Below are 19664 nucleotides of genomic sequence, written 5' to 3'. Positions count from 1 at the left end.
ATTGATAGCTGGCTAGTAGTTTTTGCTATGCAACAGCAAAACCAGCTTGCCAGTGTGCTGCAGCTAACAATCAATTATGCTGTTAGTGTGCACCTAAAGAATATGGCCCAGATTCACGTAGATCGGCGCCTCTTTGTGCCGGTGTAGCGCATCTCGTATGCGCTACGCCGACATAACTCTGAGAGGCAAGAGCAGTATTCACAAAGCACTCACTCCCAAACTTGCAACGGCGTAACGTAAATTGGCCGGCGTAAGCCTGCCTAATTCAAAGTAGGTTGAAGGAGGGCGTGATACATGTAAATGAACCGTGACCCCATGCAAATGAATGGCCGAACGAACGGTGCATGCGCGCACATGCTCAGATTCGCGTCGCATATACTCCCTAAGATATGACGGCTCAATGCCTACAACGTGAAAGTAACCTACGCCCAGCCCCATTCACGTACGACTTGCGTAAACGACGTAAAATACGACGGCTGTTCCGACGTCTATACCCTAACATGACTTACCCCTGCTTTATGAGGCTTAACTTTACGCCGGACGTACGCCTTACGTAAACGGCGTAGATTACAGCGACGGGCGCAAGTACGTTCGTGAATCGGCGTATCTAGGTCATTTACATATTCGTTGAGTAAATCAATGGAAGCGCCCCTTGCGGCCAGCGTAAATATGCGCCCAAGATACGACGGCGTAGGAGACTTATGTTGGTCGTATGAAGCCAAAATTCAGGCGTATCTTGTTTGCTGAATAAGGCGCATAGATACGACGGCGCATCCGTGGACTTACGCGGCGTATCAGAAGATACGTCGGCGTAAGTCCTTTCTGAATCCGGGCATATGTCTTTTTTTGGTTGGTCTTTGCCTCTATCTTTACAACTATGCTTTTCACAAAGAGGGCTCCACTGGCAGATCTTGCGACTCATGAAGTGAAGAAAGTGGCAAAGCCATAGAGAAAAATATTTAGTTTAACAGCAGGTCTTATTAGAAGAAACAGATCATAAGCATATGCATGTTAGGAGGCATAGAAGGCTCCCACCAGGACCTCTGTTCCTGCAAATCATACAGCAAAAACATGGGTTGCTATGGCTGTAATTAAATGCTTGCAAATGTAGTAAAGTGGTTCTGAAGGCAGGAGATTTTTCACCTTAACACATTCTATGCATTAAGATATAAAAAACATCCGCATGCAGCTCCCCCTAAATTCTTACCTGAGCACAATCTCGATTCAGTGATGTGCATGAGAGCAACAGCTCTCTCGGCCCTCCCTCTCCTCATTGGACAGAGAAACAGCATTGGCTCCTGCTGCTGTCAATCACTACCAGTGAGGAGAGAGCAGGGGGCACAGCCGAGCTGCAATCTGTGTGTCAATAGACACACAAAGCTGGCTCAAGAGCAAGTACACACAAATGCTCCCATAACAAGCAACTTGCTATGGGGGCACTTGGCGGGGAGAGGGGCCAGGAAAGCAGTTGGGGGACCCTAGAAGAGGAGGATTGGGGCTGCTTGTCCAAAACCATTGCACAGAGCAGGTACAGTGCTTTGAAAAAGTATTCATACCCCTTTAAAATTTTCAAGTCTTTTGCAGACTAACAGATTTTCTTCTAAGATTGTCCTGTATTTGGTTCCATCCATCTTCCGACCAACTTTTCTGTCCCTGCTGTAGAAAAGCATCACCGCAACATGGTGCTGCCACCACCATGTTTCACAGTGGGGATGTTGTGTTCAGGGTGATGTGCAGTGTTAACTTTCTGCCACACATACTTTTTGGCCTAAAGGCAAAATGCTAAAATGTTGGTCTCATCTGATGAGAGCACCTTCTTCCACATGTTTGCTGTGTCCCCCACATCACAAACTGCAAACAGGACTTCTCATGGCTTTCTTTCAACAATGGCTTTTTTCTTGCCACTCTTAATAGTTGCAGCTTCTCCAGAGTTACCATGAGCCCCGTGGCCGCTTCTTTGATTAATGTTTTTCTTGCCTGGCCTGTCACTTTAGGTGGATGGCCATGTCTTGGTAGGTTTGCAGTTGTGCCATACTCTTTCCATTTTCAGGTGATGATGGATTGAACAGTGCTCCGTGAGATGTTCAAAGCTAGAGATATTTATTTTTTTTAACCTAAATTTGCTTTAAACTTTTCCACAACTTTATCCCTGACCTGTCTGGTGTGTTCCTTGGCCTTCATGATGCTGTTTTTTCACTAAGGTCCTCTAACAAACCTCTGAGGGCTTCACAGAACTATGACTATGAAAATTGTAGATTCCCACTGAAGGCATCAAAACTATGAATTAACACATGTGGAATTATACATAACAAAAAAGTGTGAAACAACTGAAAATATATTTCATATTCTAGGTTCTTCAAAGTAGCTACCTTTTGCTTTGATTACTGCTTTGCAGACTCTTGGCATTCTTTTGATGAGCTTCAAGAGGTAGTCACCTGGCGCAGCACCCCATCACTCTCCTTCTTGGTCAAATAGCCCTTACACAGCCTGGAGGTGTGTTTGGGGTCATTGTCCTGTTGAAAAATAAATGATGGTCCAACTAAACGCAAACCGGATGGAATAGCATGCCGCTGCAAGATGCTGTGGTAGCCATGCTGGTTCAGTATGCCTTCAATTTTGAATAAATCCCCAACAGTGTCACCAGCAAAGCACCCCCACACCATCACACCTCCTCCTCCATGCTTCACGGTGGGAACCAGGCATGTAGAGTCCAGCCGTTCACCTTTTCTGCGTCGCACAAAGACACGGGGGTTGGAACCAAAGATCTCAAGTTTGGACTCATCAGACCAACGCACAGATTTCCACTGGTCTAATGTCCATTCCTTGTGTTCTTTAGCCCAAACAAGTCTCTTCTGCTTGTTGCCTTTCTTTAGCAGTGGTTTCCTAGCAGATATTCTACCATGAAGGCCTGATTCACACAGTCTCCTCTTACCAGTTCTAGAGATGTGTCTGCTGCAAAAGGTGGCTACTTTGAAGAACCTAGAATATGAAATATATTTTCAGTTGTTTCACACTTTTTTGTTATGTATAATTCCACATGTGTTCATTCATAGTTTTGATGCCGTCAGTGTGAATCTACAATTTTCATAGTCATGAAAATAAAGAAAACTCTTTGAATGATAAGGTGTGTCCAAACTTTTGGTCTGTACTGTATACTGAGAATAAATTACACACAGTTGGCCTCTTTTTACTAATTTGGTGACTTCTGATGGCAATTGGTTCCACTAGATTTTAGTTGGGGGTTTCAGAGTAAAGGGGGCTGAATAGAAATGCACGCCACACTTTTCAGATATTTTTTTGTAAACTATTCCTTTCACTTTACAATTACATGTCACTTTGTGTTGGTCTAGCACATAAAATCCCAATAAAATACATTTACGTTTTTGGTTGTAACATGACAAAATGTGGAAAATTTCAAGGGGTGTAAATACTTTTACAAGGCACTGTAACCCTGAAATGTTTATTAAAAAAAAAATTGCCTTTAGAATCACTTTACATCACAGGGAAATAACATAAACACAGCTTTATAAATGGCTAAGCTAAAGTTCAGGAGAAGTAATAAAACAATAAGCTAAGTAAGTGCAAAATGCAAAGCTCCCCAACTCTTGACCTTACCAGCTAGCAAAGGGAATCTGATTACATGCCATGATGCTTCTATGAAGTGTGGTCCTATTGCAATCCATAGAAGTGCCAACATAATGATCTGCAGAAGAGAAAAAATGTCAGCAAGCTAAACTGGTATAGCAACACAAACTATCCAGACTTCCACTGGGTAGCAAAATATCTTGTGTGTGCATGCACCAAACACTGCAAAAGTGAATACTTACCTTGTAAAATAATCCAGTCAAGGCCAGTCAAGTTCCTCCACCCCAAACTCATCCATGTCTTTATGGACCTTGCTTTGTGGACTGGTCCAAAAGATTTGGTGGAGGGGGGATTATGGTGTGTTTTTTTTTTTTCAGGGGTTGGGCTTGGCCCCTTATTTCCAGTAAAAGGAACTCTTAAGACATCAGCATACCAAGACATTTTGGACAATTTCATGCTCCCAACTTTGTGGGAACAGTTTTGGGATGGCCTCTTCCTGTTCCAATGTGACTGTGCATCAGTGTACTGTACAAACAAGGTCCATAACGACATTGATGAGCGAGTTTGGAGTGGAGGAACTTGACTGGCCTGCAGAGTCCTGACCTCAATCTGACAAAACACCTTTGGGATGAATTAGAGCAGAGACTGCATAACAAGACTTTTGGCAATACAGTGTATCTAAACAAACATGTAATAAATGGCAGCTAACCAGTCCTATTTTTTCACCTGATGATTCTGCCAGCCACACACTTCCTGGGATGACAATGCTCACTGCTTTTTGTACCCCGACAACAGAAACGAGGCAGAACAACAAAACCTTGATCCTTTCTGTTTATCATCAGTAAAATAGAGAGTCATGGTTCTGTAGTCCTCAGTAAACAATAAATATGTACAGTCAGCACAGGCAGAAAACACAGGAGATTATCAGCACACAAGATTTTTTAAGATCAACAGGTATTTGTTTACTTTATTAAACATCTATACCTAAACACATTCATTGGTATATTTACAATACCAAAATGCCCAAAAGCTGCTAGACGTCCATTTACCAGCAGAAGTGTACATGAGGCCTTAGGGTTTACATAGCCTTTAATGACATGGGATGCTATAGAATGCCAATGGATGCCAAGGTTAGTACCATCCTCTGAAAACACAGCTTGACTGATGGAAAGGGTACAAAGAAAAAAAAATCATTATCACATTTTATGGTTGAGTCCCTTGTGTGGGCATCAGAAACACTTTGACTTGATTTTCCTCATAAACAATATTCAGGTGTGCCCATTACTGCCAAACAAAATGATCCAGTAGTGTCATTGTGTATTATCCCAGCAAAATGTACACACATAGCTCCTGTAGTGTTCGCTGACCAAGGTAAATTATATGACTACCATTGAAATGAAGAAGGCAATAACCAGGTTTCACATGAACCTGTAGCAAAATCTGTAATTTCAACAAATATGCCTATGTGGTTGAACAAATGTCTTATTGCCACACTGAAAGTTGTTCCAGAGTAAGTGTACCCGATTCCCACAGTTAGTATGCAAAGGATTGTCACAGATAATGTTCCTTTCATTGTTAGGCCCCTTTCACACCTGCAGACCGTATGTCTGCTTTTTCCTCCATCCGTTTGCGGATGAAAAAGGGACATACATTGGTCCCTATGAGATTGCGGGTGTCAGCGGATGAACATCCGCTGACATCCAATCTCGTCCGCCTCCACAATGATCCGATTCTGCAGACGGAAGAAAACACTATTTTTCCTTCCGTCTGCGGATCGGATCAGATGAACACTGACATACGGTCCTCCGTGTTCATCCGATCCCCCCCATACTTACCCAATATGGCGGCTACAGCCATCCAGCTGTGTGCAGATGTGCAGTCACACAAAGCACCATCCTGCAATGATTGCTTATGGCTAGCTTATCATCTATTTAGGCCTGGTTCACACCCATGCATTTTTTGTGCATTTTTAGTTTTGCAGAAACACACTACAGTCCATTTTTAATTAGGTTTCCAATGGGTCATAATCACATCTATCCCAGATAGCAAGGATAACTTGCCATAAATGTGCAGCAGTGTTGAATTGTAAGTCTTTTAACTTGCTGCACCTTTGCACTGGCAAGTTGTACATTTGCAGAGCACTTGAAGCAAAAGTTCTAGTTGACAGTTTTGTAGAAAATTAGTGTGGCAAGTCTGTAGCAAGAGCAAAGTTGCAGTGGTGAGTCTACAGCAAGAGCTCTGCAAGTCTACCGCATGAAAAATAAGCCACAGTGACCCCTGTGGTGGGATGACTAATGCACAACATAACTGAAGCAGAACTTGCAGCAGACTTGCAGAATGTTTGCAAAGAATGTTGATCTGGAGTCATGCAATGTGGACTTGCTGTATTTGTGAATGTACGTAAAGTGCATCACAAGTACAAATATTCCCGCTCCATGCACCTGCACTAGACGGAACTGAAGCTCTGAGCACGTAGCCTGCCCTGTTCGAGTGTGCTCTTCCTGTATCCTGGCCGCGTCCCCACCTCCAGTGACATCACATCCACTCAGTGGTTCTTCCAGCTTCCCTGTCAGCCACAGAATGCCATCCAGCCTCTCCACAGAACTGTCCTCTGTGCACAGCGCAATGTCCGGGGGATGGATTGGAGCGGCCCCCCTGCATTCGATGAGCTTATTTACATGTGAGTGTTCCCCTGACACCCCCACTACAGCCCCTGACGCCCACACTACAGCCCCTGGCACCCACACTACAGCCTCTGGCACCCACACTATAGCCCCTGGCACCCACACTACAGCCTCTGGCACCCACACTATAGCCCCTGGCACCCACACTACAGCCTCTGGTACCCACACTATAGCCCCTGGCACCCACACTACAGCCTCTGGTATCCACACTACAGCCTCTGGTACCCACGCTATAGCCCCTGGCACCCACACTACAGCCTCTCGTACCCAATCTATAGCCCCTGGCGCCCACACTACAGCCTCTGGTACCCACACTATAGGCCCTGGCACACACACTACAGCCTAGAAGTGAAAAAATGTATTGCTTTGCTTTAAGTACATTTTCGTTTTACATACATGCTTCGGTCCCATTGTGTACTTAAAAGTGGAGTATGCCTGTATTTTCAAACTTGCAGATCGAATGCTTGCTATCTAGGATGCATTTTATGGAAAAAACGTGTATTGAAAACTTAAAATGCACCTGGAATATGCAAAGTGCAACCTGCATCCTGCATAGGTGTGAACCAGGCACATTTTGCAGAGCCTTCTGATGTGGCCTGCGACCTCCTGCTCTGGGATGGAATAGAATAATGTTATTAATGGTCAGTTTGTTACTAAAATCACAGTGTATATACAGTATGGGCATATATTTTCTGCAGTGGTAACTGGGCTGTTTCCAAACTGATCCACAGGTGCAGAGCAGTTTACCTCTGGGGTACCTGCACTGAGCCATAGACTTCTGTTATTACCTGTGAGTTTGGTGAGCTTTCTGAAAGTGCACTAAACCTGCAAAATATAATAGAAGTCTATTGCAAAGTGCAGGAAAGCCACACTGCATTGCACCCGTGGTGCGGGTAAACCGCAGCACATCAGTGTAAAAGCAACCTTGGGCACCTTTCACATGATCAGTCCAACAGTCTGACCAATTGGACCCTACATTCACCTCTAAGCAGTGGCAGACAAAAACCGACTTGTGTTCTACCTCCAATAGGATCCGCTAAAAAGTATCGTGGGCTGTGTCTGCTCTGTATATGCAGAGCAGACACGGACATGCCATCCACCCGCTCTGCTCATTGTGGCCCACGACCAGTTACCAAGTCGCTTAAGTGACCCTCGTTCTTCAAAAGGTTGGGCACCCCTGCCTTAGACCATTTCTGAAAATTCATTAAAAAATAAGCTTACAGTTGAAGCACCTTCTTAGCCACCACTCCCTTGTATCCCCTCCACGCACTCTGCAAAGTCATATAAACATTTTGGACCCTGGTAATTGAAAATTAGAAACCGGCAGTATATGGTAAATATCACATGAGTATTAATTTACTCTGAAAGGATGGCAAAAGGAGATTGGTGGAAAGGAAAGAGTCATCCTTTGGACACTGCCACTCCTGTTTCTCTGTGGATCATAGAACTTATCTGGCAATATGGATTAGATAGATTTACTCAGCAATAATTGAGTCACCATAGTAACACCTCATTAGGCAAGTGTAAAAAAAAAAAAAAAAAAAAGCAACCTGACCCCCTGACATGCCACATTTGCCATGTAATTTTTTGGGGGCGGTAGGGGGGGGGGATACCCTCTTTTTAGAGGCATCCAGCTCCCACTTCCTCCCGGGGCTCCACGGCGCCGGAAGAAAGTTCACCTCTCCCCCCTCCCTCCCTCTAATCTTCTGGGACACATCCCAGGTCACAAAAGACTGTGCCCGTGGACCCGTAATAGGTGGGCCACTCCTGGTTTGCTCCCTAATTCAAAGGTTCCCAGTCCTGCCCTGCTTAGATCTTAGAAACAGGTTGTCGTTATAATTGACCTATACAAATATTCAGTACATATTTCCAGCCCTTAATCGTTTTTATTTCTTAGTGAGTTTAGAATATAAAAATAATGATTATAATGTTAATTAGATAAGCCCCTGAACGACCACAACATACAGGGATAGACAATGTTATACTGACATATAATCACACACATAGGTTGGACTTGATGGACTTGTTTTTTTTTTCAACCTCACCTACTATGTACTGTGTTTGTTGAATCTCTAAAACATAATTATCTACCTCACTAATAAGCAACTCAAATTATCATAGCAAATAACAATGCATGTCACATTTCTATTATACATTATATAATTGTGTTAATAGCACAGTACTCATGTTCATTTTTCTATCTGCGTAGTGATGTGTAAAAGTACAACTTCATTCTTTAAAGTAGAGCTATGGCCTCCCTTTAAAAAATACGTGCTGCATCTGCACTTACATTTTTTCTGTTATGCCTAATGTACACGGGACGCTCAGGCAACCTCTTCTGAGCGTTTTTTGCTACAGCTTGAAACCGGCGTTTAAAAACGTCCGTTTAGCCACGTTTGCTTGCTGCCTTTAGCAGCGCTTTGTCGCGTTCACGTCTAGGAGCGTTTATTTTAAAGCGGTTGTAAACCGCATAAACTTTTTTTTTTCCCCCAAACCTGCAATGCAAAAGGCATAATAGGCTAGTATGCACCGCATACTAGCCTATTATGAAATACTTACCTCGGAACGAGGTGTGTACCACTTACCTGGTCCACGCCGAGCAGGATGTCATCTTGCTCCGGCGTGTCTTCCGGGTATCGCCGCTCCAGCGCTGTGATTGGCTGGAGCGGCGATGACGTCACTCCCGCGCGTGCGCGCGGGAGATTTAAAAGCGGCAGGGTCCGGCGGATGCCGGACCTTCAGCCGTGGATTCCCCCCTGCGCATGCGCCGCCCGCATTGCGGGGGGAATATCTCCTAAACCGTGCAGGTTTAGGAGATATTCTCCTTACCTACAGGTAAGCCTTATTATAGGCTTACCTGTAGGTAAAAGTCCAAATAGTGGGTTTACAACCACTTTAAGATAACATCATTAGGCCCTCAAGTAAAATAGGGCACCTTTAACCACTTAAGGACCGCCTAATGCCGATGTACTTTGGCAGAATGGCAAGGCTGGGCACAGGCACGTACAGGTACGTTGCCCTTTAAGTGCCCAGTCGTAGGTCGCACACGCACCCGCCCACGACCCGGTCCGAAGCTCCGTGACCGCGCTAGCGGGACCCGCGGACCCAATCGCCACTGGTGTCCTGCGATCAGTCACAGGAGTTGAAGAACGGGGAGAGGTGAGTGTAAACAAACCTTCTCCGTTCTTCTCTGTGGCAGTGTCACTGATCGTCTGTTCCCTGTTATAGAGAACGACGATCAGTGACGTCACATGTCCATCCACGCCCCCTACAGTAAGAATCACTCCCTTAGGGCACACTTAACCCCTTAGCGCCCCCTAGTGGTTAACCCCTTCACTACCATTGTCATTTTCACAGTATCAGTGCATTTTTAGAGCACTTTTCGCTGTGAAAATTACAATGGTCCCAAAAATGTGTCAAAATGTCCGCCATAATATCGCAGTCATGAAAAAAAATCGCTGATCGCCACCATTACTAGTAAAAAATTAATAAAGATGCCATAAAACTATCCCCAATTTTGTAAACGCTATAACTTTTGCACAAACCAATCAATAAACGCTTATTGCGATTTTTTTTTACAAAAATAAGTAGAAGAATACGTATCGGCCTAAACTGAGGAAAAAAAATGTATATATATTTTTGGGGGATATTTATTATAGCAAAAAGTAAAAAATATTGCATTTTTTTTCAAAATTGTCGCTCTATTTTTGTTTATAGCGCAAAAAATAAAAACCGCAGAGGTGATCAAATACCACCAAAAGAAAGCTCTATTTGTGGGGAAAAAAAGGACGCCTATTTTGTTTAGGAGCCATGTCGCACGACCGCGCAATTGTCAGTTAAAGCAACGCAGTGTCCCGAATCGCAAAAAGGGGCCAGGTCCACTTCAGCCCCGGACCATTTTGCTGGTCAATGACCGGGACACTTTTTGCGATTCGGCACTGCGTCGCTTTAACTGACAATTGTGCGATGTGGCTCCCAAACAAAATTGGCTTTCTTTTCTCCATGCTCATGAGCACTCAGTGAGCAATTCTACCACTTTAAATACACCTCGCCAGTTTACACAAGCCCTAGAACATCCTTTGTGCACACCATTAGACCATTCATTAGACACTCCATGTATAAATACGTTTTATTCTATGTAAAGTTAGCCTTGGATATGATTATATCCATGCAGAAACCCTAAAAACGAATTATCCATGCTGCCATTTAATATATGAATGTAAATGAGTCTATTGATGCACTTTATTTCTTGCTTGATGATTGTTGATTGGACAGTTCATTGTATGAAATCTCTGCTTTACAGATACAGATGGCTGTCCAGCATATTGTTGGCTTACAGAGTCATTCTTTTGAGACAATAAGTTTTCTTCTGACTTTGCTAGCTGCCACCACCACACCACTGTTTGTTCTGTCTGAGCATTGGAGTCACCTCCCATGTGGATGCATCATTAACTGCAAGAAGAGTGCGCACTCAATGACATCGGAAGATTGCCAAGGTTAGAGACTAGTCTATTTTATTTGAGATATTTATATCCTTTATTCATACAACTATGTCTTAGCATATCCATTTGTTCAGGGATTATAAGTAGAGTTGATCATTTTCTTCTGTTGCAATTAATGGGTTTCATGCGATACTGAACCTACTACTGTTAAGACTGTGGCTAATGACGCATTTTAGGGACTGTTCACGCTTTAAAGGTTTGCTATGGTACTGTATGATTTAATTATTTCTACATCTTAGATTTTTTTTTTTTTAGAACCTCTGATAGTTTTTAATGCTCTATTGAGGAAATTTCCCCCTCACTTCCTGTCTTAGTGACTACCTTTCACCTGGAGATTAAGGGAGTGAAAATTTCCAGGAGAAGAAATAAAAAGGAGAGGTAGGGGTAGGGTGGAGTATGTGAAGATAAGTATGTAGCTCAGTCAATCTACCCTACAGGCTCCTGAATAATGAAATATACAGTCCAATGGTTGGCCTACATTATTAGTAAAGGCAAACACGATCTGATATTCCGACAACAATTGTTTGATGGAAGGGTTTTGACGGATAATCCGACCGCCTGTATGCTCCATCGGACAATTGTTGTCGGAATTTCCAACAACAAATGTTGGATGGTCCTGCTCTCAATTTGTCCGACAACAAATGTGTTCCGTCAGATTATCCGATCGTGTGTACAATCCAAAGTACAAACACGCATGCTCCGAACCAGTGCTAAACATCAGACAACATTAGCAGAAGTTGCCCAGTGGCTGAAAAAGCTCTGCCGTCTGTATGTAGAACAAGTTCACAGCCAACGCCCTTTGGACAAAAATCCACAGATTTGTCCGATGGAAATCCGTTCGTGTGTATAAGACTTAAGTCAGCATACACGCTAAACTATATTTTTTATAAACACAAATACAGGGCTCACCCCCACCAGATGCATGTAATTTGCTCCATTTTCCAGCACTGGAATAATGTATGGACAACAAAAAATCTGTTGAGTCTTTTTTACCCAGGTTTTTTTTTATCTGGAACTTGGTAGAACTTGGTTCCGCCACCTCTGGCTCCGGCCGTCTCCTCCCTGCTCATCGCTATTACTTCCAGTAAGTAAGTCCAGCTTCCGTGTTTACAGGGGATAGCTGGTCTCCCAGTGGCTCCCACAAATCAGGTTTCCTGAGCAGATCCCACAGAGTGCAGGAGAGGGACAAGGGAAATGGATGCAGTGCAGTCATGGGTGGGAGAGTGCGCGTGTTACGATGCACCCTCTGTGATCTTTATTTTTCCCTGGTGCTCGGATGCTGATGCCCCCACTGGATGATCTCCGTGCAAGTGAGAGAGCTGCCTACAGTGTGTGGGAGGAGGATTATGGGTGGGGGGACATGATTGAGTTCCAGCACCTATTCTGTGAAGAAAAAGCCCTGGTTTTACCTATGCATTTTAGGTGTGTTGGCTTACAGTTTGTCATAAAAAAAAAAAGTTGCTTTGCCAATCCAAAACAAAGTGACATTTTCTTACGAAATTCACCCTTTTTACCACTTTCCAATCACATACACACTTGCAAAGTAAAGCCCCGTACACACAATCAGAATATCGTACAAAAAATAAAGCTTTAGATGCAAATTTTTCTCCTACGACTTTTCTCGTTTAACCAGTTAACGACTTCCCCCGGCACATATACTGCGGCAAGACGGTTGCTCTTCACCAGATCATATACATAGTATGAGATCTGACACTTCCGGGTCTCGGACTCACATGCACGCCATTGGTGACCCACTCCCACTGTGATAATACACAGTGGTAGCCCAGCAGCGGGTACTGTGGATTGATGGCTGGCAGGCATCAAGTCCACAGTACTCGCTGCTGGGTTCCCACTGTGTATTATCACAGCGGGAGCGGGTCGCCAATTGTACAGGGCACAGGCAGAATAACAATGTAAACTAGGCAGATTCTCATTTTGTCAGAAGGGAAGGCACAGATCCTGTGTTTCTGCTAAGTAGGAACATGGATCTTTGCCTTCCCTCTAGTAAAAGCACCTCCCCCACAGTGTGTAAGCACAACCGAGACATACATTTAACCCATTGATCGCCCCTGATGGTAATCCCGTCCCTGCCAGTGTCACTAGTACAGTGACAGTGCATATTTTTTAGCACTGATCACTGTATTGATGTCACTGGTCCTTAAAAAATGTATAAAGTGTCAGTTAGGTGTCCGATTTGTCCACTGCAATATCTCAGTCCCACTATAAGTCGCTGCTTGTAGCCTTTACTAGTTAATAAATACAAACATCCCACATAGATGCTATAACTTTTGAGGAAACCAATCAATATACGCTTATTGGGATATTTTTTACCCAAAATTTGTAGCAGAATACATATTGGCCTAAACTGATGAAGAAATGTGATGTTTTACATTTTTTTTATTGGGTATGTTTTATAGCAGAAAGTAAAAAATAAAAGCCGCAGAGGTGATTAAATACCACCAAAAGAAAGCTCTATTTGTGGGGAAAAAGGACAAAAATTGTATTTGGGTACAGTGTGCATTCATTTTGCAAGTAACGCAAAAAAATGGCCTGGTCACATAGGCGTGCGCACAGGGTGTGCCCAGGCACACCCTAATCACCCTGTGCAACACAGATTCCCCCTAATGCCATGGTTCCCCCCTCCTTCCCCCTGCAGCGCTTCCAGCTTCCCTAGTCTCCTCTCCCTCCAGCTGTTGCTGCAGGGGTGTTTTTGGATGAGTGGGGGAAGGGGCTGGTAAATATGTAACTTACCGGCTCCTTCCCTTTCATCGTGAGTGATTGGTGCTATGTGTTTGATCTTTGGCGTGCACACCCTAATGCAATAGGCTGCGCACACCTATGCCTGGGCATGAAGAGGGGTAAACCTTTTAGAGCTGAAGTGGTTAATCAGTACAGTTTTCCTCCAAAATACAATACAAATACATTACATCACTTACCAATTTTTATTCTGTTTTACAAGAATTTTTGTGCTTTAGTAACCTATTTGTTTTCGATATTGAGACTAGCATGCAAAAAAAAAAAAAAAAAAACGATCATTTGTCCGATAATCTTATTGTGTGTAGAATAAATGGTGTATTATATACAAAAAAATAGAGGAAAACTGTATGGAAGCAAACTAATATGCTCAGATAAAGCAAACAAAAACATCTTCTAATTGTGGTGTAAAATGTTGTTACTTATTCTTTATCAGCTTCTTTCCCGGTGCTTCCACTGACATTTTGTACAGAATTACCCTACTGATTAGGTGACACTGCTTGCTCCTGCTTATTTGCTGATGCTATGTATACAAGAGCACTTTTACAAGCACATGATGTATAGCATGACTCATAACCATTACAGAAAGAGTCTCTAATACATTAATATCATACAGGAGAGTATTCTCGAGCATAGCTCACAATATCCGACATTCAGTTATAACACTAGTTAAAGTGGCCCCCGCAAACACTGCAAAGTATGACAAAGTTTGAGTAAAGGGCAGAACACCCGCTGTCATGCACAGTGTAAATGCGTGCTTGCGTGCGTTCGTATAACTAAAATACAGTTTGATTTTCTTCATTTACATGTATAGGCCGTTTAAGAAATATTTTTTACAGTTTGACTTAAAGGAAACCTGTAAAAGAAATATGTGGCGGACAGTGCAGACCTCTTTAATAAATAAGAGCGGATTTAATACTTTCAGAGTCATTGACCAGGAACAAGAATTCAACAATCAAAGTGAGTGTAGCGCAAGTCAACAATCCTTGTTCTGGGTCATTGACTCTAATGCCGCGTACACACGGTCGTTTTCTGCGATGTAAAAAAACGACGTTTTCTGTGAAGTAAAAAATGACGTTTTTAAAACGACACTTTTCAAAAACGATGTTGCCTACACACCATCGTTTTTTCACAGTGCTCTAGCAAAGCGAGGTTACGTTCACCACGTTTTTCCATTGAAGCTCGCTTCATAACTAGCTTCTGGGCATGCGCGGGTGTAAAAACGTCGTTTGAAACGTCGTTTTTTGCCACACACGGTCAATTTCTGTGAAGTCAAAAACGACGTTTTGAAAAACGACACATAAAATTGAAGCATGCTTCAATTTTTTTTGGTCGTTTTTCAGAAGACATAAAACGTCGTTTTCTCCCACACACGGTCAATTAAATTGACGTTTTTAAAAACGTCGTTTTTTTACATCGCAGAAAACGACCGTGTGTACGCGGCATAAGGCAGGGATGTCCAAACTTTTTTCAAAGAGCGCCAGATTTGATGAAGTGAACATGAACATGAACGTGAGGGCCGACCATTTTGCCTGACATTCTTTGAACCATTAAAATCCGGTCAAAGTGTGTTCGTCCGAGCATTAATACACTGCCCAACAAAAATTCTCCTGCCTTTGCGGCTGTGTGTGGTGAGGAGATTCGCTTGGATATACCGTATTTATCGGCATATAACATGCACCTTTTACTTTTAAGAGGGAAGTTTCAGAAAAAAAAAAAAACATTTTAAATGAAGAACTGTGAAGCAAAATAAGGGTCAGTTCCCACCTGCAGCCTCACAGGTGCCATGAATGTAGCAGCCCCACCACTGCCATGAATGCAGCCCTAGCATTGCCATGAATGCAGCAGCCCTAGCATTGCCATGAATGCAGCAACCCTAGCATTGCCATGAATGCAGCAGCTCCACCACTGCCATGAATGCAGCAACTCTAGCATTGCCATGAATGAAGCAGCCCCACCACTGCCATGAATGCAGCAGCCCCCCCACTGCCATGAATGCAGCAGCCCCACCACTGCCATGAATGCAGCAGCCCCAGCATTGCCATGAAAGCAGCAGCCCCAGCATTGCCATGAATGCAGCAGCTCCAGCATTGCCATGAATGCAGCAGCCCCAGCATTGCCATGAATGCAGCAGCCCCAGCATTGCCATGAATGCAGCAGCCCCAGCATTGCCATGAATGCAGCAGCCCCAGCATTGCCATGAATGCAGCAGCCCCAGCATTGCCATGAATGCAGCAGCCCCAGCATTGCCATGAATGCAGCAGCCCCACGTTTGCCATGAATGCAGCAGCCCCACCATTGCCATGAATGCAGCTGTCCCAGCATTGCTATGAATGCAGCAGCCCCAGCATTGTGCCTCCATTGTCATGAATGCAGTCTGCTCTGAGCATGTTCCCTTTCTCTGAGATTAGAGATGTGAAAATGGTTCAAAACGCTAGCCATTTTTTACCTTAATCCCACTAATTGTATCGCATCCTCACCTCCTTTTATATTTACCTGGGTTCTGTCTTGATCCAGAGCTGTGCCTATCTACAGCAACTATAATCTCTCTCTCTTACTCCTCACAGGTTCAAAGACAGCAGCAGGAGCCATTGGTTCCTGCTGCTGTCAATCAAATTCTGTGAGCAGAGAGCAGGGGGTGAGGCTGAGCTGTCTGTCAATGGACCATCCCAGATCGGGAGAGAGTCTGCAGGTGTGCCACCATAAGAAATGGCTTACTATGGAGGCACACAGAGAGGAGGAGGAGTCTAGAGCACTGGCAGGGAACCCCAGAAGAGGTAAGTACACCATGTTTATTATTTTAATTAAAAAAAAATGCCCTTTAAAACAGCTTGAAGGCTAGTGGGCTGTCAAATCAGTGTTGGGAGGGGATGCCAAGCTAAAGAGAGAAGGTGAAAGTAAAACTTTGAAAAAAATTACTCCTTAGTAGTTGTAGATACAGAGGTCAGTAAGGACTTGTTTTAAAATGTATTTTATGTGTGTTAAGAATATACTGTATAACTACAGGCAGTCCCCGGGTCACAAACATCCGACTTACAATGGACTCCTACTTACAAACAGAGGGAGAAAACAGGAAGTGAGAGGAAATATACCCCTAGGAAGGGAAGTTCACTTCTGTAATTATCATGGAAAAAAGGCACCTCCACTGATGCTTTATCACCAATCCTTGTTTCCACAACAACCCAAAATTTTCAAAATCCATTTGTCAGAGGGACAGAACGTGAGGTGAAATTTTCTGAACAGGGACATTGACAGTAAATCAAATGTTACAGGGGTGTTAACCCTTCCCTATGTTATCCAAAAACCTTAAAAAAAAAAAATTGCCTGGATCTACACTTATAAAAAGAGTACCTGTTCTGACTTACATTCATATTTATCTTAACCACATTAAGACCGGGCCTATTTTTCAGACTTGTTGTTTACAAGTTAAAATCTTTTTATTTTGCTAGAAATTAACAGTCTTACAAGTGCACCTTTTTGGGAAAAAATACACTTTTTTGAATTAAAAAATGAAAACAACAGTAAAGTTAGCCCAATTTTTTTCATATTGTGAAAGATGATGTCACGCCGAGTAAAGTGATACCCAACATGTCAAGCTTCAAAATTGCTCCCCGCTCGAGAAATGGAGACAAACTTTTATCCTTAAAAATCTCTATATCTGACGTTTAAAAAAATTCTATAGGTTGCATGTTTTGAGTTACAGAGGAGGGGCTAAAATTATTGCTCTTCCTCAAATGGTCATTGAGATACCTCACATGTGTGGTTTGAACATTGTTTTCATATGCAGGCGCTACTCATGTATGCGTTCGCTTCTGCACAAGAGCTCAGCGGGATAGGGTGAGTTAAAAAAAAATCTTCTTTATTTAATTTTGAATTTTTTGTTTTTACACTGTTCTTAAACAAAAAAAAGAAAAAAGAAAAATGGTGTCACTTTTATTCCTATGGCAAGGAATGTAAACATCCCTTGTAATAGAAAAAAAGCATGTCAAAAAGACCTCAGATCTCATATTTACACAAAGTCGTTTGAAAAAAAAAAATGTCCCTTTAACCACCTCAATACAGGGCACTTTCACCCTTTTCCTGCCCAAGCCATTTTTCAGCTTTCAGCGCTGTCACAATTTAAATGACAATTGCGCGGTCATGCAACACTGTACCCATTATTTTCCCCACAAATAGAGCTTTATTTTGATGGTATTTGATCACCTCTGTGGTTTTTATTTTTTGCGCTATAAACAAAAGAATAGCGTCAAGAATAGTAATATTTTTTACTTTTTGCTATAATAAATATCCCCCAAAAATATATAAAAAATATAATTTTTTCCTCAGTTTTGGCCGATACATATTCTTCTACATATTTTTGGTAAAAAAAAAAATCGCAATATGCATATATTGATTGGCGGACATATCAGACACTTTTGACACTATTTTGGGACCATTCACATTTATACAGCGACCAGTGCTATAAATATGCACTAATTACTGTGTAAATGTGACTGTCAGGGAGGGGTTAACACCAGGGGGGTGATCAAGGGGTTAAATGTGTACCCTGGGAGTGACTATAACTGTAGGGGGAGGGGACTGACTGGGGGAGGTGACCGATCGGTGTTCCTATGTACAAGGGACACACCATCGGTCTCCTCTCTCTGAATGGACATGGATCTGTGTGTTTACACACACAGATCCACGGTCCTGCTCAGTTACTGGGCAATCGTGGGTGGCCAGCGGAAATCGCGGCCGCCAAGCACGTGCATCGAGTCCCCAGTGACGCGGCCGGTGTGCACGCATGTCCCTAGTGGCTCGGGAAGGCGAGGGGGTCATATGACGTCCTTCCAGAACGAGAAGCTTATCGTCCCGCCGTCATATGATGGTGGGCGGTAAGCTAGTGTTAAGAGCTATGGGTGAAAGTGAAGTTTTGACGTTGCTTCCGCCCCACAATTGTATTGAGCCAAGCGCGAGGTCATCTTCCCCTCACACAGCTCCATGCCAAGCAGGGGAGAGGACACGATCAACTCCACCACTGACGGCAGCTCCAATAAGCAACGGAGGGCACCGTATAGCGGCGGGAGGGGTTGCCCCTCTCGCGCCACCGATAAAAGTGATCTTGCGCCGAATCCGCCACTAAGCCCGCTGAAGAAGTGGAAGAACAAGCTAGCTGCTGCCATAACAATGTTATTCCACTTCAAAGTGCCGCCGTATAATGACATTGGGCGGTGCTTAAGTGGTTAAGAACAAACCTACAGTCCCTATCTTGTTTTTTAACCCGGGGATTGCCTGTATTTGAAAGTCCATAGCCCAAGCTGCTTCTGTTTTAAAAGTCCTTTATCTAAACTAAACCTACTACTTTCACCAGTGTTTGCAAAGTATGGATTCACTTTAAAATATGTTTCCTGACATAAAACAACATTGGGCTGAAAAAAATCAATTAACTTAATTATTTATATATTAGAGCAGAAAGTTCACAGTTCTGAAGAATAAATGACCTCCAAGGATAAGATCTTATGCTTTAAAAGGTTATTACTATCAGTTTCCTAAGAAAAGAGAAATTAACATGCACCCTGGTCAGCCTATAATTATCATGTTACTGGAATAATTACAGTGCAGTACACTTTACACTGTAAAGCAATTAATCAAGAGATTTATGTATGAACATGGAAAACAAGACCTTTGGCTAAGAGATTCATTTCAAAAGCTAAATTCATGGTGAGAACATTGAGTGCATTTTGTCTCCTTCTGATGTCATATCATGTCTGAGACATAAAGTGAAGGGGCAGTCCTGTTTTTTATATTACCTCATTGCAATAATGTTAATGTAGATGCATAAATTCACTTGACATTTGCTTTTTTTTGTTTTCCCTAAAATATAACGTTTAAGTAATCATGGTCCAAAGCTAAGGACACCATACATTTGTAGAAATACAGATAATAAATTATGGGGTGCTTTTTAGGTGACAACAATAGAAAAAAAATGTTTTTTTTTTTAGAAAAAGCTCAATTTTATTATACATATACAATTCAACATTTAAAATACATGTTCTCATGTAGAGTGCAAACGCACAGTGCTTTCAAACGTCACATATATACCACCATGTAAGCAATCACTATTTTATTTTGGGTCTGTCTTCCAAGTCTTCCAAGATTT

General features: G+C 42.8%; 1 protein-coding gene across 1 annotated transcript in view; it reads left to right on the top strand.

Annotated features, from left to right (window-relative positions):
* The window catches only part of GPR149 (G protein-coupled receptor 149), an 88997-nt gene that overhangs the window by 7775 nt on the left and 61558 nt on the right, over window positions 1-19664 (top strand). Inside the window, exon 2 of the mRNA XM_040349215.1 lies at window positions 10573-10765. Within this exon, the coding sequence (XP_040205149.1) occupies window positions 10573-10765 (193 nt within the window). The remainder of the gene's footprint in view (window positions 1-10572; window positions 10766-19664) is intronic.

The sequence above is a fragment of the Rana temporaria genome, chromosome 4 (genome assembly GCF_905171775.1).
Source record: "Rana temporaria chromosome 4, aRanTem1.1, whole genome shotgun sequence".
Lineage (NCBI taxonomy): Eukaryota > Metazoa > Chordata > Amphibia > Anura > Ranidae > Rana > Rana temporaria.
The sequence above is the reverse complement of the archived record's forward strand: the minus strand, read 5'-3'. Positions and strand labels throughout refer to the sequence as shown.